The sequence below is a fragment of the Chiloscyllium plagiosum genome, unplaced genomic scaffold (assembly GCF_037043375.1).
Source record: "Chiloscyllium plagiosum isolate Xiang-an unplaced genomic scaffold, Cpla_swu_hap1 HiC_scaffold_15, whole genome shotgun sequence".
Classification (NCBI taxonomy): Eukaryota; Metazoa; Chordata; class Chondrichthyes; order Orectolobiformes; family Hemiscylliidae; genus Chiloscyllium; species Chiloscyllium plagiosum.
This window is the reverse complement of record NW_028270153.1, coordinates 62,979,572-63,003,531: the sequence shown is the minus strand read 5'-3', so window position 1 is coordinate 63,003,531 and position 23,960 is coordinate 62,979,572. Positions and strand designations below refer to the sequence as shown.

The 23,960-nt window shown below is 38.7% G+C and overlaps 1 protein-coding gene across 2 annotated transcripts in view; it reads left to right on the top strand.

Moving 5' to 3' along the window:
* Window positions 1-17,648, top strand: part of LOC122559992 (guanine nucleotide-binding protein G(s) subunit alpha) — a 316,490-nt gene extending 298,842 nt beyond the window's left edge. For both annotated transcript variants that reach the window (XM_043710125.2, XM_043710126.2), the window contains exons 8-12: window positions 4,913-4,971; window positions 8,042-8,162; window positions 10,425-10,555; window positions 13,150-13,217; window positions 15,825-17,648. In XM_043710125.2, the coding sequence (XP_043566060.2) occupies window positions 4,913-4,971; window positions 8,042-8,162; window positions 10,425-10,555; window positions 13,150-13,217; window positions 15,825-15,971 (526 nt within the window). In that variant the 3' untranslated portion in view covers window positions 15,972-17,648. The remainder of the gene's footprint in view (window positions 1-4,912; window positions 4,972-8,041; window positions 8,163-10,424; window positions 10,556-13,149; window positions 13,218-15,824) is intronic.
* Window positions 17,649-23,960: the final 6,312 nt, after the last annotated feature.

Below are 23,960 nucleotides of genomic sequence, written 5' to 3'. Positions count from 1 at the left end.
GGCTAAAGTAAACGTTGGTCCTTTAGAGGATGAGAAGTGGCATTTAGTTGTGGGGTGTGATGAAATGGCCGAGGCATTGAATTTTGTGTCGGTCTTCACAGTGGAGGACACTAATAACATGCCAGTAATTGACAAAGAGACGAAGGTAGGTGAGGATCTCAAAACAATCATTGTTACAGAACAGGTAAGCTAATAAAGCTCAGGATAGACCAGTCTCCTGGCCCCATGCATCCCAAGATACTAACAGAAATGGCAGAGAAATAGCAAGTGCCCTTGTGGTAATTTTCCAAAACTTGCTGGACTCTGGGGCAGTTCCAGCAGATTGGAAAACAGCAAATGTGATGCTACTGTTTTAAAAAGGGAGGTAGACAAAAGATGGGGAATCATAGACCAGTTAGCTAAACTTCTGTAGTGGGGAAGATTCTTGAGTCTATTATCAAGGAAGAAATTGTCCCATTGGGCAGAAGCACCATGGGTTCATGAAGGGCAGGACGTGCTTAACTAATTGTCTGGAATTCTATGAAGACATTAGGAGAAAAATTGACAACGGGGATCCAGTAGATGTGGTGTACCTAGATTTCCAAAAGTCCTTCAACAAGGTGCCGGACAAGAGGCTGCTGCATAAGATAAAGATGCATGGTGTTATGGGTAAAGTATTAGCAAGGATCGAGGATTGGTTGACTGACAGGTAGCAAAGAGTGAGGATAAATGAGTGCTTTTCTATTTGGCAATCAGTGACAAGTGATGTGCCTCAGGGATCAGTGTTGGGACTGCAATTATTCACAATTTATGGAAGTGATATGGAGATGGGGACCACGTGTAGTGTGTCAAAGTTTGCAGATGACACCAAGATGAGCAGTGGAGCAAAGTGTGCTCCACTGTGAAACTTTGCAGAGGAGCATAGATACTTTTGTGAGTGGGCATCGGTCTGGCAGATGGAATACAATGTAAATGAATGTGAAACCATCCATTTTGGTAGGAGCAACAATAAAAAGGATTATTACTTGAATGGTAAAAAGTTGTAGCATGTTGCAATGCAGAGGGACCTGGGTGTACTTGTGCATGAATCTCGGAGGGTTTGTCTGCACATACAACAAGTAATTAGGACAGCAGATGGAACTTTGGCCTTCATTGCAAAAGGGCTTCAGTTTAAAAACGAGGTTATACTGCAGCTGTACAGGATGCTGGTGAGGCCACACCTGGAGTACTATGTGCAGATTTGGTCTCTTTACTTGGGAAAGGATGTACTGGCACTAGAGGGGGTGCAGAGGAGGTTCAGTAGGTTAATTCCGGAGTTGAGGAGGTTGGCTTATGAGGAGAGACTGAGTAGACTGGGATTATATTCATTGGAATTAAGAGGAAGACGGGGGTATCCATAAGAAACATATAAAATTATGAAGGGAATAGTTAAGATAAAAGTAGAGAGGATGTTTCCACTGGTAGGTGAAACTAGGACAAGAGGGCATAGCCTCAAAATTAGGGAGAACAGAGGGTTCTTCGTCCAGAGTGTTGTGAATCTATGGAATTCCCTGCCCAGTAAAGTAGTTGATGCTAATTCAGTAAACTTTTTTTAAAGCTCAAATTTTTTTGAGCAAAAGAAGAATTAAAGGATACAGTGAGAAGGTGCTCCGCTCATGTCTCAACTTGCAGAAAAACCCTCTGTCCTATCACACTTGGGCTCATTAACCTACAATCAAGCTAATTCATATAAGATTTTGAGCTTAAAAGTTGCACCCTTGTTTTCAGATTTTTCCATTGCCTCGTTTCCTTATCCCCGTCAGCCCCACAAACCTCTAAGATATGTGCCTCTCTAATTTTTGTCTTTATGCATCACCAGTTTTAATGGCCACACAGTTGGTAGTTATGCCTTCAGTTGTCTAGGCCACAAGCTCTCAAATATTCTCCCTGTACCCCTCTACCTCACTTTGAAGAAATCCCTTAAAGCTATCTCCTTGACTAAGCTTTTAGTCATCTGACCTGATATCTGCTTATGTGGCTCAGGGTTACACTTTGTTTTAAAATGCTCATATGAAGCACCTTGGGACTTTGTAATAGGCTGGGTGGACCAGCTAGTCTTGTTCCATCCAAAGATTTTGTATATTCCTATGATAGTGTTCATAAATACATCAGTTCCTTTGCTGACTCCCAGTGCAGTCATCCTTTATGCATTATTTTCTTTAGCATTGAAGTGATTTTATTCTTCATCTAAACCCATCATTTTCATTGATCACAAAACTGGAGGCTAATTGAAGAGAACTTTATGGTGCAGTGATGAATAATAGACTAGTGTTTATCATAGAGGCTCTCTCAAGTTATTACCATGCGTGTTGAAGTTTTCTACCAAATGGATGAGGTTTATCCACTGGTGAAGAAAAATGACCAAAAAACTTTGTAATAAATGTGCAAAAGGATAAGCCAGAAAATATAGGAACAAAGTGCCCAAGAAGTATCTTTGTTCGGGTTTTAGCTATCAATTTGTCAGGGTTTGGAATCTGTAGGTTACCACTCATCAAAGGCAGTGGGAGAATAATTTTTTAGCACTGCAATATTCAGATTAAATCATGGCAGTAAAATGAGGGCACTTTCAGTTTGGAAAAAGGCAAATGCAGATTTGGTGTGGAGAAGCCTTTCTATAGCATAATCAGCAACTGCATTGACTTTCTGAAATGGGTAATGAGGCAAACCTTGGTTGATAGTCAGAGGCTTGAAAATTGTAGGGTTGTTTCAGAATGGCTTGACGAAGATTGACTGCTTTTTCTGAACAGCTTGACCAATTTTGGTTAATTTGGCACAAGTAGGAACGGCAAAGAGCTCTTTCACCCATTAAGCCTACTTCACTATTTATTGTGATCATGTCTGATCTGGTTGTGGCACAATCCTGCCTATTCGCTATAGTTCTTAGCTTCTTGATCTGGAAAGAAGTTGTCTCATTCAGTCTTGAATATGTCTAATGATGTGATCAGGTTTCATTGAATCAAGCAATTGCTACCTCATTCCAATGGTCTTAAAAAAAATACTGTATGGGTTCTGAGGTCTGAAGCTACTATTGGACCTACAGTAAGTGTCTCTATATCACAGCAGTTATTTGTTTCTTGACAAATCCATAGTCAAACAGTTGGTAGTTATTTAGAAACAGAGTAATCTCTTGCAATTTTTCTGAAGTTGAATTAAATCATGGCTGATCAGTATCTTTATTCAGTTCACCAGCCTTGGTTCCCTCTACCCTCAGTAAACAAAAAAAATCAACCTCTTTTTGAGATTGCCAGCTTCAGCGGTTTGTGTGAAAGAAACACAAGTTCAGGTTTCAAGCTTATTGGCATGTCATGTCGTATTATGTTCACATTTGTAAAGTGGCTGCGTAATTTGCAGTACATTAGTTTCTTTCTTTATTCATTCATTGGCTGTGGGCGTCACTGAATTTATCACTTGTCCTGAGTTGTCCTTGAGAATGTGGTGTTGAGCTGCAGCCTCGAGCAGTCCATGTGCTGTGGGTAGACCCACAACTCTGCTGGGGAAAGAAGTCCAGAATTTTAAGTGAAGGAACAGCAGTATACTTCCAATTCAGAATAGTGAATGGCTTGGAGAGGAACTTGCAGGTGGTGATGTTCCTCTGCATCTGCTGCCCTTGTCCTTCTGATGGATAACAATGAAGATGCTGTCTCCGAAGCCTTGGTGAATTTCTGCAGTGTATCTTGTAGTGGGTACAGACCGCTTCTACAATGTGTTAGTGGTGGGGGGAGTGAATGTTTGTGGATGTGTTGGCAATCGGGCTGCTTTGTCACAAGTGGCGTTAAACTTATTGTGTTGTTGCATCTGCCCTTATCTAGTCAAGTCAGAAATATTCCATCACACTCCTGACATGGGTTCTTAGCCTCTTGGAGGCACTGTATTTGTACAGCAAGTCCCATTCACTTTCTGGTCAGTGCTAACCCAAGGATGTTAAGAGCAGGAGATTCGGTGATGGTAGCACTTTTGAATGTTAAGGGACAATGTTTAGATTCTCTCTTGATTGAGATAGTCACTGCCTGGCATTCGCATAAAATGCATGTTACTTGCCACTTTTCAGTCCAAGCTTGGATACTGTTGAGGTCCTGCTGCAGTTGGACATGGACTGCTTCAGTATCTGAGTCAGTGCTAATGATGCTGAACATTGTGCAATCAGCCCCAGTGAAAATTCCTACTTCTGACAGAGGGAAGGTCGTTGATTAAGCAGTTTTACTCAGGCTCCCTTGATTCCACATTCTGTCAAATGCAATCTTGATGTTAAGGTCAGTCACTCTCTCCTCATCTCACCTCTCCTCTGGAATTCAACTCTTCTGTCCGTTTTTGAATGAAGACTGCAGTGAGGTCAGGAATTTGTGGCTGTGATGTCAGTGAACAGATTATTGTTAAAGTGAGTACTGCTTGATAGCGCTATTGATGGGCTCATTCTGTCACTTTACTGATGACTGAGAGTTGAAATATGTAGGCAGTTTTCTACTTTATATGACAGATACATTCTGCCAGATAATATACTGTAAAGTTTTAGTCCCTGTTTTGTGAAAATTAGAACTCTGTGGCCTGTGAATGCTGTTCAGTTGATCAATGTAATGCATGCAGTTTAGTTCCAATGTCTGCTAGAGTTGTTAAGGAGATCGGTGACTAACTTGTACCAAAAAAGACTAAGCACTCCAAACTGAAAAGTGACAGCAGAACACTGAAATGTTTCTAACATGGACCATGAAAATATTACACCAGCTGGCTTGATTGGACAAAATTTGACAAGTTCATTTATCTTGTTTTCCTGCTCTTTAGCATTGGTTGAACTTATTTGTAATTGTGAATTGTCTTCAGTTTAAAGAAATTGATCTTGTTTGCTACTTAACCTTGTCTGAGTTGATTTTAAAATGGGTTAAAAACTTTGCTTTTGCAGCATGTTTGATGTCGGAGGGCAACGAGATGAGCGCAGGAAATGGATTCAGTGTTTCAATGGTAAGAGCTGGAAGTGAAGTATCTTACAGGGTCTATTTCTGGTAAGGAGAGTATTATTCACATGGGAAGATTCCTCGCCAGTGTATATTTGATGGTTTGGAGATCAGGCTGGCGATAACAATTCAGGGAGGAATGCATCATTCCCAAACTTTGTGTAGCTCATTTCACATCGGCTGGCTTACATAGCTTGGGTTTCACCAGGCTTTTGTCCAACATATTGCTTCATCTGTTTAGACATAAGAGACTCTTGTAGACTTGATTCATGCTGTTTGAGTAATTTCTCAAATCTTCGACCTGGAAAGGTGAAGCTCTCAGAAGTATATCTGTTTCCAGCTCTAGAATAATGGATGGTTGTAACCAGAATAAAATGCCTAGAGTCTGCAAAACTGTGTACTTATTTGTATGTTAAAGAATTTAGCAGATCCCAAAAGATGGGAAGATCCCCAATGTTTGTGCCTCTGCAGTTTTCCCCAGGAGCTACACCCCTGTGTAGATCTCCAGGGAAAGTGTGGGATGAGGGAGGGAGGTCAGTCATTTGGAGAAGGTGGCTGTTTATTCACTGTAAACAAAAGACACGATCGGTGTTGGGTACACGTCTTGATGTGATGTTTCTGTCGGGACCTGGAGATCTCCTTTGGATAATCCAATTTTTGGATAATTGGTATTCAGATAATTGAGGTTCCTGAGTGAATCACCTGAACAGGAGAAGATTGTAAGCATCAACTATGTCTCCCATTGTAAAGATGTACAATGCACTGTGCACAAAGGACTCGTGTAGCTACTATACTGTAAATTATATTAAACTCAGGCCTATTTTGTTTCCCTCGATTTAATCCCATAACCAATAACGTGTCAGTGTTAGCTCGAGTCTCCCATGGCAACTTTCGTGTTGTCAAGAGTGGATGTACCACAATTTTCTCCAGTTAAATGCGAGACAAAAGTATTCTCATTTTGAGCATTTACTAAAAACATCACTTTTGTCACTGGTGAATCCCTCTTTTTAAGTTCACTTTAATCAAGCTGGTGTGGTTCCCTCATCACACATGGGACACAGCAGGTTTAGAAACTTGCAAATTTGTTTTTTTGGTCATTATGGAATCAGGCTTCCCTTGCTACACACTGTCCACAGACTAGACTATTTGTTTCTACCTTAATATTATCCGTTAACCCCTGTCTTTAAATACAACCACTAAAGCCTCGTCCACTCCTTTGCCACCTCTGTACTTAATGGCTACAGCACGATCTATGCTAGCATCCTATCCTACTCCAATTCAACCAAAATTCCAATTCTATCCCACGCAAACTTCACCTTCAATGATGGACATTAAATCTCTGTCCTGAGTATGTCACATTAATAATTCTAATCTTTATTGTAGGTTTATATATACTTCTGCAGCCCCCTGATTTCTTGTCTCTTTAGGACTAGGGTTCTGGCATTCTGTGCACCCTCTTCGATCTTTGATGTGTAACAGAACCTTCAACTGAATTGATCTTGTTCTGTGCCATTTCCTCAGAGTATTCAACCTTAACCGTGTTTTCAAAAGCCTCGCCTTTTTAAGAAAGCTTAGTCACCTTGCCTAAAACTGCCTCAGTAAGGTTCATTACCTATTTCTTTCTTCGTATATGATGACGTTGGGACATTTCAAGGAGAGGCAGTGCCTAATGGTATTATCATTAGACTGTTAATCCACAGAGCCAGGTAATGTTTTGGGAACCTAAGTTTGAATCAAACGTGGTTTTGATTTAAATTTGTTGAAACTCTGGAATTGAGAGTCTAATGATGACCTTGAAACCACTGTCATTTGTTGGTAAAAAAAGTTCTAGATCCCCAATGTCCGTAAGGGAAGGAAACAGCTTTGAACCAGCTTTGAAGGTGTTCTATAAAGACAAGCTGATCCTATATTACTTCATATATTGTAACATCCATACATTTATTGAACTTCTATAATGTGTTTTATTTCACCACAGATTATTTCAATTGCTCAAGATGCTGTTTTAAATTCACCAAAAGTCTGTTTTAAATTCACCATTCACTAACTTGATTGTCTCATTAGTTGGCTTCCCCCTCGGCTTACTGAATCTGTACCTCCAGATAATTTGTTTACCTGAATTTCTCTCCACCCTTTGCATGTAGCTCTTCAGGTTATGAGCTTTCTCTGATATTCCTTTTGCATGTGAAATCATTTTATACGCACTTTACTCAGTGATGTGGTTGGCATATTTGAAATGGAAAATAATTTTTGATAATTAAAAATGCATTCATAACTATGTGGGGTCTTGATCAATACATGAAAGCTCTCACAGTACTTTTGTTCACTGGTGTGTATTTCTTTCTCAGTTTGGTGTTTTATTAATTCTCCTCATTGTCTTGGTTTTGCAAGGTCCAAGTCACAATTCTGTTCCCTTAATTACACCCAATTGATTTGTTTTTTAGGTTAGATATTGTATTTTTTCTTATTTCTCACTTACTTTTAATTTGTACATTTGCAGAACTAATTTTAACATTTAATCTGTTAAAATTAAATCTGTATTCCAGTGCTTGGACTGTATAGTCCATGTCACACAAAGATCATGATACACTTTTCTAGTTGCCTCAAATAATGAAGTTGATTTGAAATATTTACAGATAGAAAAAATGTTGGTAGCCATTTTGCTGCTTCATGCAGTATTCTGATTAGGTTTATGGTATAAATACATAAGATTCAGGCATTTAGAAAACTTGAAACATGCAATGAATGATAACCATACTTCTTAGTCAACAACTTGTCCCCGTCTCAATATTCTTCTGATGTCTTCTCAGAGCTCCCACATTTCTGCCACGCTTATTCAAGATCCCTCTGTCTTACTCTTAGAACATTTCCATCTGTTTTCTTAGCTTTAGTTTGGATTTCTATAACACACAACATGGTATTTATTTCATCCTTCTGAGCGCACACATCTGTTACCAAACAATCTCATTCTTGTCTAATATTGAATTGAATAAATGTGATATCACAAGTTATGTAATGGAGACTTGATTTCTTTAGATGTTTCTAATCAATTTACCCCTCATCCCATATTTATTCCTCAGATGTCACTGCTATTATATTTGTGGTGGCAAGCAGTAGTTACAACATGGTTATACGAGAGGACAATCAAACCAATCGTCTCCAAGAAGCGCTCAATTTGTTCAAAAGCATCTGGAACAACAGGTAAATTTAAAACCGCTGTCACATTGCATTTAGATCATTGATGTGTATCAACTGTATTTACCTATCTTTGTTCCTTCAACATATCTCGTAGGCTGGAATTTTGTCAAGTGTGTGATTCCTGATGTCATTCCAGGCATCATAACTAGAACTCTGTGCCACTTCCATTTTTTTGTTTGCCATTTCCCATGCAATTAAGATTCCAAGTGTTAGAAGTGTGCGTGTGGAGAAACTTTCCATTGATGCCATCAGGCAATAATATTCTATCTACAGGCAACCTATCAAAGACACTCCTCATATGGAGAATCTTTGAGTCACAGCCTCGTATCTTTCGCCCAGCTACATTGTCATTGACATAAGACTTGAGTGCATAATTAAGTGTTTTGCAAAACTAAGGTTCACATGTACATATTTCATATTACATTGGTATCATTGTATTGTATTCACCATTTTTATTTGATGAGATCAGAAAGCTGAATGCAGTGACATATTGCATGGTTCGCACACATTGTTGGTTACGGAGGAGTCAGGCTAGTCCTTTGTGAAAGAAACAATTTTGTGCTTTTCCCATTTACTCTTTATTGAATGGTCATTTGGTGACAAGTGTTGTACTCTGTGACATGGATGAACTGATGTTCACCTCTGTGCATTGTTAAGGACTTTGTCTGAGATTACACTCACTGTTGGTAATTGAAATGCTGTAGCTGAACTCGGGCCCTTTAAGGACTCTGCCAGCCAGCACCCTTGAATGAATACAAATCTGAAAATGTGTTGCTGGAAAAGCGCAGCAGGTCAGGCAGCATCCAGGGAACAGGAGAATCGACGTTTCGGGCATAAGCCCTTCTTCAGGAATGAGGAAAGTGTGTCCAGCAGGCTAAGATAAAAGGTAGGGAGGAGGGACTTGGGGGAGGGGCGTCGGAAATGTGATAGGTGGAAAGAGGTCAAGGTGAGGGTGATAGGTCAGACTGGGGTGGGGGCGGAGAGGTCAGGAAGAAGATTGCAGGTTAGGAAGGCGGTGCTGAATTCGATGGATTTGACATCTGCAAATACAAATCTGCAGAGTGCTGACATTGCTCTTGAGGCCCATCACTTTCTTGGTCTTAACTGGTTTTCTCATCCATACCCAAGACATTAGGCCCTTCCTGCTTCACTCTTTCACACCCCATCCTGACTTCAAAGCCCCTCTCACCACTGACTCTCCCTTGTTCATTGAGTGTCTGTGCAAAAGTCCATTCTTTTCCTCCCCTCTGTTGTGCCATGGAATTAAGCAAGGTAAACTGTGCAAGTTGATTTACCATCTTTAAATGATTATGAACCTGGTGTATTAAGATTCTCATTCCGCTGATTTTATGATGAAGGTGTTATAGCTTAAAATTTGCATTTGGCCAGGTTGATTTGGAGGGGAGAAATGAGGAAATATAATTTGTAATTTCTGTGTTTCTGGAAAGTGCGTCCTGATTTCACTTTGGAATGGTCTTGCCATAATTTCAGGTTTCTGCACTGAAAACTAATTTCAATATGAAATTTAAGTCAAGTAAATTGCTTCCCCATTGAGCCAATACTTTTACCTTTTCTGTTAAGAGTGCTGAAGTGGAGATGCACAATTTACATATTGGGGTCTGTTTTCTTCATAGTATATTACCGCTCTTTATTTAGTCTCTTCGAGAGAAGTTGTTATGGGAACCTTCATTTGCCAGTGCTCAAATGGCAGCTGAAAATTCAGACCCTAAGTCTTGTCTGAAACAGGACTTCACACCCCACATTTTTTGACAGATACAGGCATTACCTCTGACAAAATCCCACTTTTTTGGGCATGATTTATGGACTTTATTCTTTGCTTAAGAGCCAGTTAGCTTGATTGACTTAGACTAAACTAAAACAGCATTAAATTTAAAAATCTCACAACACCTGGTTATCGTCCAACAGCTTTGTTTGGAAGCTTTTGGAGCACTCCCAGTCCCAACACCGGCACCTCCAAAGCATAAAATTTAGGAATGTTTAAATGGAGTGCATCTTTGAGAGGAGCCAAATATATTAAGTGTACAAGTGAAGTGAGGGAGGGGACTTAATGCATAAGGTTTTCATAAAATTGATATTGAAAATGAAACTCTCCTGAGCTGAGTGAATTATAAGTGGGAGAAAAGCTGATGCTGCAGTAACTCGAGGAAACTAACTTGTAGATAAGCCAAATCTAGTATAGATGTAAGAAATTGTTCTGTGTATGTGGAATATTGATTACTGAATGATCATTGTTTCTCAATCTAGGTGGCTGCGGACCATTTCTGTAATCCTTTTCCTAAATAAGCAGGATTTACTGGCAGAGAAGGTATTGGCAGGAAAATCTAAAATAGAGGACTACTTTCCCGAGTTTGCTCGTTACACTACACCTGATGATGGTGAGCATGTTTTTATTTTATAATGAGAGATGTTGGTTTGCCATTCCTCCTCCATTAGTGGTTAACAGGCATATCATTTTCTATAGTTGGTGAGATTCATTCTAAGCAGAAGTTAGGAGCTTCCCGGCACAAAGAAGAACTACAAAGGCCTTTTTACCTACCCTGTAACTTCAGGTGGATGGTGTAATAATGTGGTGTGGAAAACTCTTCTTCCCCCCCCCCCCGCCAAAGAAAAGGCAAGATGTGGACAAATCTAAGTTCCTTTTTCTCTTCTCTCTGTTCCCTTTTTCCTGTCCTGTTCTGTTCATTTATTGAAGCATGTAGGCAGAAATAAATTTTGATGAGCTCACCTTTGAATTCAATGAAATGTGCCTTATAGTCATTTACTATTTCAAACTGTTGGAAGCTTTCAAGTGAAAACAACCTTATTCTAAAATCAAGCAGAATAATAATCCTTTAATGGATTTTTTTCATGCAAAAGCTATATGTGGACAGGGGATCCAATATATCTTCCTATAAAATTAGTACAGAGAGTAGGCTACTGACAAAAAGTTGCATCTTACCAGGCAGTTTGCAGAATTGAATCACATCTTGTCCAAAACTTAATGTTCTAAATGAACAATTCCTAAGGAACATTGAGTGATTTGTTTTGTACCTATTAAATTGAAAGCTACTGTGATATGATTCTTGTGTTATATGTTGTCGTCCATTAGGAAACAATGTTGCATTATCGTGCAGTATACTTAATTTTTACTGGAATATAAATAGTTTTATTTCTGAATATTAAGAAAAGGGTACACAGTATAAATATTCACACTATCTCCACAATATCAAACTAGTTCAATCATATTGGGAATAATTTTGACTTGGAGCAATAGTTTGTAATGCATAATTTTGAACCATTATCCTTCTCTCTAACTTTAATTTCCACTGTTGAATTGACACTAGTTTATGATGTTAATCCTGTAGCTCATTTCTTAAATATCCCAAACCTTCTGGCAAACATCATCAAATAGGCCATGATCATAAGCAATCCTGGCATATATGAATGGAATAACTTATCCCACTGATCATTTTGCAAATGTGTCTCCATGAAGCATGTCCTCATCAAAAGATTATAGCAGAATTGAATCAAGTAAAGTTTTACTGAACAAGTCAGCATACTGAACTGAGCTATATCTTTGCCTTTCCAGAAGATGTATACATGTCACCTTGGGATTTTATATTTTTTGTATCTGGTGGAAGCAGCTAACTCCTACAGATCTTAACCTCTTTTATACTGCATCTTGGGTATAATCTAACAAATGATTTATTGTCAACTGAAACATTTAGTTCTACTCATTCTCTCCAATTATGTTTCACGGACCAGGTGAAGCCGAATTAGGAGACTAGGTTGTAACTGAATGTAACACAACAATTAAATCCCAATTTCAATCTCCATTTCAATATAGTTAGTTATGTTTAATGGCAGAGTCAATAATTACATTGTCACAATTAGCAGTTTTCACTCTTGTGGCTATGTGGAGCACAGCTTTTATGGCCCTCTTATCAATCAAGGAGCTCTCTCCATCTTTTTTTATTGAAACATTTATTTTAAATGGAGATGAATGAACCTCTTCCTGAGAACTACCTTACATACAAAAAATGGCTTTAAGGTCTGTGCTGCTACGTTGAAAATCAGGTTCTTAAAAGCTAAGTTTCCATTAAATGTGCAGTTTCAATGCCATTGGTATGTAGGTAAATGTTAATAGTACCAGTGGGGAGTTCTGTTTGGGGTCATTCAAAGTTTTTGGAAGTACCAAGTTCTGTGGTCTGTGTGGGCGATGCCAGACTTTTAGATCATACTGGGATTCCTCCTAAATTCCACAAATACAGAGGAACCTCAATTATCCGAATGAGATGTGCGGGCGCTATTTCGTTTTAATAATTGATTATTCGGCCAATTGATTTCCTCTGGGGCTGGGTTTTCTGTGAAGTCTGCTCCCCGTTCAGGAGACATACGCAGCAGCAAAACGCCGCATGTGAGCCTCAACCCCATCCTCGTCCCCAACCCTGCACACACACACTCTTTTTTCCCCCCCAACACCAGATACCGAGAGTAAGACTGCTACTGCTGGGGTAAGTCTCTAAATCACGCATGCACGCACACAACTTTTTACTTCAACATTTTGACAGGGTCCACCTTTGCCCTGTACAGGACAATGTTGGAGAGATTATCTGGGGAAGGGTGGGTTTAGCGTTCACCCTTGTGTAGAACTCCAGGGAAAGTGTGAGGGAAGAGAGAGAGGGCAGGACGGTGCCAGGACTGTTCTTGGCAGCATTTCAGTGAGCTAAGTTCATTTTTAATCATTGTACCTGTTTTTAAAAAAAAAAAGATGCGATCAGGGTTGAAACAGCTCTTTGACTTAATGTTTCTACTACGACCTTGAGATCCCTTCGGATAATTGATATTTGGATAATCGAGGTTCCTCTGTACTTTTTTTTGCAGAGAGATATAATTTTTATCTTGAAACAATAACGCAATCAAATGTAGTTGATTCTGAAGTGTAAATTGTTTATGTTAGCATAATTTGTTTTTATCTAATTTGTTAAAGCATCACCAGAGCCTGATGAAGATCCAAGGGTCACGAGAGCCAAGTACTTCATCAGAGATGAGTTCCTGGTAAGTATACCTGCAAGTTTTTTTTAAAAGCCTTAAAAAGTTAATTCATGGAGTGAGGTCTGTCTAGTAAGGCCAGCATTTATGACCATCCCCGATTGCAACAGGAATTTCTATTGCAGTTTTAATGAAACAAAATGGCCCAGGAGCATTATAAAATCTAAGTTAAATACTGAAATCTCTAAGGTGACATTAAGACAGGTGGCCAAAAGCTTGGTCACATTTAAAGTGGATCTTAAGGGAGAAGCACTGAATTGGAAATGCTAAAAGAAGAGTTTCCAGAGTGTAAGCCTAGGTAGCTGAAGGCCCAAGTACCAGTAGCACAGCAAATTAAAATCTGGATGCTGAATATGTCAGAACTAGATGAACACAGGGAATTAGGATGTTTGACTTGTGGGGTAGGGAGAAACCAGAATGGTTCTGGTGGTTGTCACATAGGTTTGTTGCCCTTGTTCCAGTTTTCAGATGTCTTGGGATCAGAAAATATTGACGATCCGTGGCACGTTCTTGCAGTGCACATTGCATGTTTTTTTGTGGAGGGATTGGATATTTAAGGTGCCTGATAGAGTGTTAGTCAAATCTGCAGTATATTTTTATGATCCGTTTTAAGATTTGTGACCTCATGTCACATGCCACTATGGATACCATTTTCTTTATCTTGGCAATTTTCTATAGCTATGCTATTTCTCCCTAATTTGCATTCCTATGGATCTAACAATATAAGAAATAGGAGCAGGAGTAAGCCATTTGGCCCCTCAAGCCTGCCATTCAATCAGATTGTGGCAGATCTATCCCAGGCTCATCCCTTGTGCCAACTTCTCATAGCCCTCAACTTCCTAATATTTCAAAAAGCTACCTACCTCCTCTTTAAGTACTTATGATGATCTAGTCTCCACATCTCTCTGGTGCAGACAATTCCAGTCATTCACTTTCCTCTTGGAAACGAAGTTCCTTCTGAATCGCTTCCAAATGAATGTCGTCTTAATCTGTAACTCTGTCCCACACCAGTGGAAATATCTTCTCAACATCCATCTTGTCAAATCCCTGCAGAATCTTGTACGTTTTGACTGGATCATCCTTTATTCTTCTCAGCTATAATAAATAAAGGCCTAGTATGTTTAGTCATTCTTGATAATCAGATTCATTCAACCAATTCCTCTATTTTGATTCAATCCCACACATACTGGGACCAAAATTCTACGTTACATGGCTTCAGACTTTCCGACATGAAGCTACATCTGCAAAGTTTTCTCCACTCACTGAACCTCTCTATCCTGAAGAGAACATTCCTGAAGAAGGGCTCATGCCCGAAACGTCGATTCTCCTGCTCCTTGGACGCTGCCTGACCTGCTGCGCTTTTCCAGCAACACATTTTCACCTCTACAATATGTGCAGCCATCTCCTTTAAATTCTTGGGATCACATCATTGGGTCCTGGACTTGTCTGCCTTATATTCCATTAGTTTATCAAATATTTCATTCCTTGTGATAGGGACTGATCCAAGATCTTTCCTCCTCATAGCACCTTGCTGTTCTGTTATCTTTGAGATATTTATGGTGTCCAGAGTAAAGACCCAATGCAAAATTCTACCATTTCCCAGTCATATTCTTTATGGATCCCACACTTACTTTTGACTGCACTCTCTTTACATATCCATGGAAGCTGATAGTTCATAATGCCCTGCAAAGGTTATTCTGTTTAAAAAGGTCTCAATGAGAAGGATGAACCTCTGTAGTTAAAGGTTATCACTGAACATATCCAGTCAAAAACTATGGATTTAAAGTGGCAAAAGCTATAGTGGTAGACCACTAATTCAAAATTGTTTTTAATAACCAATAATAGATAACAAAAGAGCTAATAAAGTGGCAGAAAATTGATTAGCTAAGTAAATTGGCACAAAATATAGTAATTTTGCTATTTTTATATTTGATTGGATACTCTTTTTGACAGACTCTCAACTCTTTTTGATTCTTTTGTTCTGAAAGCACAAGAATCCACTCTCTCTCGCTGTGTTGGACCTGCCCTCTTAAACGTCCCCATGGCCCACTATTGGCAGGGGCATCAGGATTTGGAATTACTTCCCTAAATCTTGTCCTTTTCTTTCTCCAAACCCTTCTTTTCATTTCTTCCTTCCTTTCTTCTTTCTTAAGACTCTGAATTTAAAATACAAAGCATTTTGATCAGTATTTTACTCACACTTCAAATGTCTCCTTTGGTTCAGCATTCTTTTTTGTTGATATGCCTGTCGGGTATATTTGCAGCATATTTATGTTCTATATAGATGGTTATCAAACTCAAGCCATCTATATAGAAACACAATAGAATGGTAATGGTCACTACCTGAATCTTTTGAAGAAATAAATATGGGAATCCTTACTGAGGATGGGCTTGCTATTTATTTGAGAACAGTGTTTTGAAGAATGACCAATAGAAACAGCTTGATAAGCTAGGAATCTTCATCCACAGATTTGTTTCAAATATGGTCAGTTCCAAACCATAAAAATAGTGTCATTTTTAAAAAAGTTGTGAAATACCTTGTTGCAACTAATTTGAACTGATTTAATCTTATTTACAAACGAAGGTTAACCATTTTTTCCTTTTGCGTTACAGAGAATCAGCACAGCAAGCGGCGATGGAAGGCACTACTGCTACCCTCATTTCACATGTGCAGTGGATACCGAGAACATTCGCAGGGTGTTCAATGACTGTCGGGACATTATTCAACGTATGCACCTTCGTCAGTATGAATTATTGTGATGGAGAGCACTTGTCTTTGTGTATTGGACTCTTTATTCCTCATTTAACTTGCCCACACAGGGTGGAAGAGAACTGGTGCAGTCTCTCTCCGAATGCACCCCTCCACTTTTCTCCCTGTTGGACAACAGCAGAACTTCTTGCTTGCCTCTGTCCCCTGGACAGTGTGAGATGGCGTCACTTAAATGGTCATTTACATGTGGGTTTTCCTACTACTTTAATAAAATCGTAACCAAATGCCCTGGACAAGGAGTACTTGAAGGATTAGAAAACAAAACTAAATCAAAAAGCCCACACACAATTGGGGAAAACCTGTTCCAGGGTAATCAACGCTGATGTGGGCTCTTAATATCGATCCTGTATCCATTCACAGCAACAGAAAATGCGAAGGTGCCAAGTCCAAGCTGAAGACTAGACCTCTGTGATGTATTCCAAGCCTGACAAGGTGTGGAATGGAGATGCTGAATCCCTGCAGATCCGAACAGTGCAAAAAAGAAATCTGATAAAGCCTCGCTGGTTTTTAGAGGGGCATTTTTAACAAAAAAAACAATAAAGTCTGGCAGTCCTTGGACCTAGAACGTGATGAACTGCTTTTGGCCTGTGATTGTAGAAAGAGTTAACCACATACTGTTTTAGTTCTCCACAGATTAATCTTTCAGCTTTGTTCATTCACTGGACTTTGGTCCAATTATTTCTTTCCTGTCTATTCTGGCTTCCCTTCTTCCCTTCCCTCTGTTTTTGTTTATTTTACTTCTGAATTATTATTCTTGTACAGACTGTAAAATGTATTATTTTGTACAACTTTATTGAAAATAACTTGTAGAAGATCTTTGTGCCTTGATTATGGCTGTACCTGTAAAATGAGCTAAGATGTAAGTATGTTTGATTGCGCTGTACAGCTTTGTCAGCCCTATCTGCAGCATTAGCTCAAGGTAGGGAATTTATCTGTAGTTTAGTTTTTTTCTGGTTTATAAAGAAGGAAAAATGCTGTTTAGTATATAAAAAAAAGTACAAAATTGTGCAAATTAACCACTTAAGAAGTGAGGTCTTTAACAAGTGACCAGACATTGCAGCATCATTTGCTTTTTTTAATTTTAGCTTTAACTCATTTCAGTCTATCCAAATGCAAACATGGCTTGTTTCTACATAAACCAAATTTTGCTACAAATTATAAATGTTAGTCTTTGGTCATTCATAGTCCTTTAAATTTTTTTAATATAGGCATTGTGTGAATATGGTGATCATCAGTAGATCTGGCTCCTCTGGTCCAACCAACAACAGATGTACAATGTTGGTAAAGTTAACACAAAGCAAGGTGTAACTCCTTGCATTTGGCCTCAGAATTCCAGTTGCAAATGACATTTTTATTTCTCTTTTAATAAAGAGATACCTTAGAAAATTTTGTTTATATATTAACTATACAGTAGCATCAAGTGAAGACGTGTGGATTTTTCTTAAACTTGAATAATTTATGCAAATTATATGCTCAGAACAAGTTGTGGTACAGTACAAAAAGCAAAAATCACTGTAGCAATAAGAAAGCATGTAATTTTAGTAACTACACTGCTTTATATTTTATACCTAGGTGTTTTATGTCTGTGAGTATGTTACTTTTTCATGTGTCTCAAGATTACATGTACAATTTGTACAAAGTCTAAAATTACAGTTGTAATAACAGATCTAGTACAGTGTTAGCCTATATTACTCGCCTCCCCCTCCTAACCTGTCTTTTATCCTCTTTCCCCCACCCTGATTTCGCCCAGTCTATTTCAGCACGCAATTAGTACTGCACAGTACTAAATCTGTTAGGCATCACAAAATTTATCGTAAAAAGCATTGGTGATTCTGTTTCAGTGAAGATGTCTGACGAAAGAATCTTAAGTAAATGAGAACTGCTGGAGAGAGAAAATATAGGTGACTTAACATTTAGGAGAAGTGCAGAACTGAACAAGTTATAAGTTTTACATTTCCAATTTCTGTGCTAACCATTACATTCGGAATCAGATACTAGCTTATTGGCATCCAAAAGTGTATTAAAGTACCATTGAAATATAGTTACTGTCATAATGTAGGCATCATGGTGACCCATTTGTACATAGCAAGGTCCCACAACCAGAAATGTAATTTTTTTTTCCTCTGTGGGTGAGAATATATATTGGGCAGGAACTGGGGAGCGTTTCCAGTTCTGCCAAGAAATAGTGCTATGGCATCTTTTACAAATACCTGAGAGGACAGAAGAACCTCCGATTTGTCTCAACAGAATGTACCTTCAACAATATGGCACTATACTAGAGTTCAATATTTGTGCTTGAGTCTCTGTTATGGGGTTTGAACCCATTATGGCAAGAATGCTACCATTGACTAATGTATAAAATTAAATATCTTGACTGACTGCCCAAGCAACAAATGACAACTGAAAAGATGAATTCACAAAAGCCATATGTGGCCGAGATGTCGACCAAATAAATATATACCTTGCTGTTGCATAAAATGGACACATTGGATGACCAGCTGACAACCTGGTTGGTTGATTTTTTTTGTGGCTTTTAGCCATCCCTACATAGCGATACTTTAGTTACAAATTAAAATATTGAAAGATGAAACTGGATTTAAAAGGCGTACTTGAGTTGACCCGTAGCACACTTAATCCTATTTTCTCCTGTTGCATATTCTTTAATTCTTCTATTGTTTATTATAAATTACTGCCCTCACTAAAATGAAGCAAATGGTCTCCAGTTTTCTCCCATCCCTCCAACTGCAGGAAAGAGCAAGGTGTGGCTCTGCAGTAATTTTTCATGTGATAACCCACAACGTGAAAACTATCCATCTGTTTTATTGCATAATTAGCATGACATGTTTGTTTCCTTTTTCTTATGTTTCTGCCTTCCGCAGGGGGATTTGGTTGTTATTTTTTAATTAGTTAAATTACCTAACTGTTAACCAGATTGCTGAAGCAAATTGTAACAAGCTAGCTGTGTCGTGTTGAGACTAACCTGGCACTTAACCAAAAATGAAACTGAGCTTATTTTTGTTTGTATGATTTAATACCATTTGGGGGCGGTATGTTTACTGAAAACCAAAGGTTGCAAAATTATGTGCTGAAATAAAGAACTATGGATGCTGGAGATCTGAAACAAAAGCAAAAATGCTGACAGAACACAGTGAGCTTTGAGAAGATTTGTAGCTCAAGTTGAGGTTCTGGATGTAGGTTTGCTTGCAGAGCTGAGAGGTTCATTTCCAGACGTTTCGTCACCCTACTAGGTAACATCTTCAGTGGGCCTCGGGGTGATAAAACGTCTGGAAATGAACCTCCCAGCTCAGCAAGCAAGCCTATCCAGAACTCAGCAACTTTGGGAATAAAACTTGGTTAACATTTCAAGTCCAGTGGCTCTTCATCAGAACTGTTATCCAGGAAAATGTGGTATGAAGGCTGACGATGAAGTGGAGGGGAGAGGTGAACAGACAGGTGGAGTCTCCTTCTCCTCCTCCCCAAGCTTATCTTCAGCATAAATACCGGTCTTTCCCAAAGGCTGACAGTTCTGATGAAGTCACCAGACTTGAAGCATTAACTCTGCTTTTTTCCCACATCTGCTGAGGTTTGCCAGCAAATTGTTGATCCATTTGAAAAACATCAGAAATAGCAGCAATCGGCGTTTGAGCCACTTTTTATTCAGTGAGATCACGGTTGATCCTCACTTTGACACCATTTTGGTGGACGTTCCTGCATCTTTTTTCTGTTTTTAAAATGTACAAATGTATCCATCTATCTGTCTTGAACATACTCAGCAACTGAGCTTCGGCAGTGTAGTAGACAGAGAATTCAAAAATGCGTCATCACCAAGTCAAGAAATTCCTCTTCATCTCAGTTCTAAGTAGTCTGTCCCATATCCTGTGGGAACATGAGAAAAGGTATCATTGGGTAGGTCCTGCTGTTTATAAAATGGAACAGATGGATGATGCTCACTTTATGATCTGCCACATGAAGAATGACTACTGTAGTGTGGAGCTACACCCTAACAACTGTTCATGCTTGCATTTGAATGCAAAGGAGAAAGCTAAAGAACCCAATGCCTGATTCTGCACCCCTAACCAGGGGGATCGTTTTTTCTTGGACCTTCCCTGTTAAACCCATTAAATATTTTGCATGATTGAACAAGGTCACCCTTATTCTAAACTCCTGAGAATATATCCCCAGTCTATTTATTATTTCATTATTCAATCCCTCTGTACCAGCAAATAATTTGCTCCGAACCAAGAAATGTATCTTTCCTTGGGCAAGGAAGTCAAAACTGTCCTCAATACTTGATTGTTTCACCAGCATTCTACATAATTGCAGTGAGACATATTTGCTGCTAAACTCAAATCCTCTTACGATCAAGCTAACATATCATTTGCTGCCTTAGTTGCTTGCTAGAGTTTCAGTAACTCATGAAAAAGCATACCCAACATGCTTTGGAGTACACACTTCCCCCCCCCCCCAGCCCCTCACTATTTAAATAATACACTTCCTATTTTTCCTACTGACATGGGCAAATTTTATTCAATTTGTCAATTTTTGCTAACACCTTTGCCTTTCCAAATCTCTTTCAAATGTCTTTACATCCTCCCCACAATTCTAATTCCCACATAGTCTTGAATCATTTGGAAACTTTGAAATATTATACTTAATCCACACTTTAAATCTTTGATATCGATTGTGAATAACTGGGATGCTTGCAGTGCTACACAGGTTACAGACTGCCACTCTGAAAATGACATTTATTCTTACTAAGTATATAAGTTAGCACGCTGATCTTGAAGGTTTGTTTTCAGATATTTCGTCGTCACTAGGTAACATCATCAGTGAGAGTTTCCGGTGAAGCGCTGGTGTTATGTCCCACATCTTTATTTGTAGGTCTTAGTTTCTTAAGGTGGGTGATGTCATTTCTGGTCCTTTTTTTTTCAAGAGGAGGTAGGTAGGATCTAAATCTATGTATTTATTGATGGAGTTTCAGTTAGAATGCCATGCTTCCTCAGAATTATTGTGCGTGTCTTTGTTTTGTCTATCCTAGGATGTGGATGTTGTCCCAATCAAAGTGGTGTCCTTCTTTGGCTGTATGTATAGAAACTAGTGATAGTGGGTCACGTCTTTTGGTGGCCAGTTGGTGTTCATGTATCCTGGTGGCAAGTTTCCTGCTAGTTTGTCCGATAGCGTATTCTTTTACAGTTCTTGCATGGTATCTTGTAAATGGTGCTAGTTTTGCTGGTGGTATCTAATGGATCCTTTAGGTACATTAGTCGCTGTTTAAGTGTGTTGGTAGGTTTGTGGGCTACCATGTTGCCAAGGGGTCTGGGTAGTCTGGAAGTTAGATACTACCAGCAAAACTAACGTTATTTGCAAGATATCATGAAATAACTGTTTTGAAAAAAGATACTACGTCAGACAAACTAGCAGGAAACTTGCCACCAGGTTATGTGAACACCAACTGGCCACCAAAAGACATGACCCATACATACAGACAAAGAAGGATACCACTTTGACTGAGACAACACACACATCCTAGGACAAGCGAAATAAAGACACACGAGAATTCTTAAAAAGCATGGCATTCTCAACAGAACTCCATCAACTAACACACCGATTTAGATCCTATCTACCTCCCCTTAGGGGAAAAAAACGGAAATGACATCACCCACCTTAAGAAACCAAGACCTGTAATGTGAGAGGCGGGCATACCACCTGCACTTCACTGGAAACTCTCACTGATTGTGTTATCTAGTATAGTGACAAAACGTCTGAAAACAAACCATGAGCTTTACCAATCTTTTGTATGGGACCTTATCAAAAACCTGCTAAGTCTAAAAAGTACCATATCCACTGGTGGTTCTTCCAATTTGTCAAACATTAGTTCCCTCTCATAAATTTATATTGACTATCCTGCCATTACTTTGTGGTTATCATATCCTAATATTTATTACTAATATTACTAATATTTATTACTAGTATTAATTTTTTTTCTAATTGCTTTATTGCAGTCCATCATTTATATTAGTCCTTGGATTCTCCATTATCTCTGGGATTTTTAATTTGTATTTTCCTGACAACAGACACAAAGTATTTAAGTTTCTCCGCCATCCTCTTATTGTCAATTGTAAATTCTTCTGACTGCTTGTAATGGACTCTTTGTTTTCCTTTTATATGTGTCGATAAATGGCTTCCAACAGTGGGATCGTGAACAGAAATTTTGCAGTCGCAAGCTCTGAGGCAAGAAAGTTGCATTAACCCCACCCCCCGTTTTAATGTTTGCGTTGCCTTGGTGAGACTTTTGCATCTTCCCCAATCACTTAGTAAGGGGTTACAACAGTTTTTAAACCTTGAAGTGCAGTCACAGTAGGGAAAAGTTGAGAAGTACTGTTATAGAAGTTCCAACTGTATGTTTTGTTCTAGTTTATTCTAGTAGTCTATACTCCTAAACCTCCTCGCTCAATTTTGGAGAATCTTTAAAATGCTCTCAATCCTCAATCTTTACATTTTGGCAACTTTATAGGTATTTTCTTTGCTGGAAATGTGTTGCTGGAAAAGCGCAGCAGGTCAGGCAGCATCCAGGGAACAGGAGAATCGACGTTTCGGGCATAAGCCCTTCTTCCTGAAGAAGGGCTTATGCCCGAAACGTCGATTCTCCTGTTCCCTGGATGCTGCCTGACCTGCTGCGCTTTTCCAGCAACACATTTCCAGCTCTAATCTCCAGCATCTGCAGACCTCACTTTCTCCTCCAAAGGTATTTTCTTTGGTCTAGCACAATCCTTAGCTGATTTTGTTAACTGTAATTGGAACACATTTCTTGTTGGGTTCTTGAGCATTAAATACTATTTTGCTGTATTAATTCTTTAAATGTCAGTCATTGCCTGTCTCCCTTCATACTTTTTGATGTAGTTTCCCAGTCCACCATAGTCAATCTGCCTCTTGTGGCTTCATCGTTTCATTTGTTTAATTTTAAGACCTGACTTTTTAATTGAACAAGATTATTTTCTTCAATGTAAAATGATAGCATAAAGTGATCACTCTCCTAAAGGCACCTTTACAATAAGAATATTAGCTCTCATACAGTGCAGTTTTCAATCTAAAATAGTTTGCTCCAGAGTTGGCTCCCAACATATTGCTAGAAAACCATTTTGCATGTGTACCAAAACAGTAATCAAGGGTGCCTTATCTTTCAAGTAAAGTAACATTACTAATTAGATTTTCTCAGTCTACATGTAGATTAAAGACTCCCATGGTTTCTGCATTACCCTTGTTACATGTTTTCATTGGAAGAATAGGGAGGCCACATTACCTGAAAATCTAAATAAGGTAGACAAATAAAGGGATCTCTGAATACAAATACATAAATCATAGAAATTGTATAATGTGTCATCAAGCTTATGACATTATTCCTAAGAGCATAAGAATTGAAAAGGAAGGTAATTATTATAAGCTTGTGTCAAGCCTGGATTAGACCACATTTGAGTGTATTCGTCAAAATATAGAAAGAATGTAGAGGTCAGACTAGACAGCATGTAAAGAAGGTTTACAGATATAAACACATTGTATAAACTTCAGAAAAGGAATGCCATGTCATTTTGAAAAAATGACTTGCAGCATCTCATAGGTAGATGTATTTAACATTCTGAAAGGTTTTGAGGGTGGATACAGAATCTGTTTCCTCTTGTGGGGAAGAGTATAGCTGGAGACCATCAATATAACATAGTCACCAAGAAGTGCATCAGGGAATTCAGAAGAAACTTCAATAACACAACAGGAATGCAGGACTCGCTACAAGTGAAGCATATAGAAAACAAAGAAGAAGTGAAACAGGATATACATATGAGGGAATAGATGGTTTCACTGAAGTTTTCAGCTGAGAAAAAATGAGAGGAGGCCTTAGTGGCGGATAAACACTAGAACAAATTGGCAGTATAACCTGTTTCTATGTTGTATATATGTAATGATCACTATCCAATGGTTTTAACAAA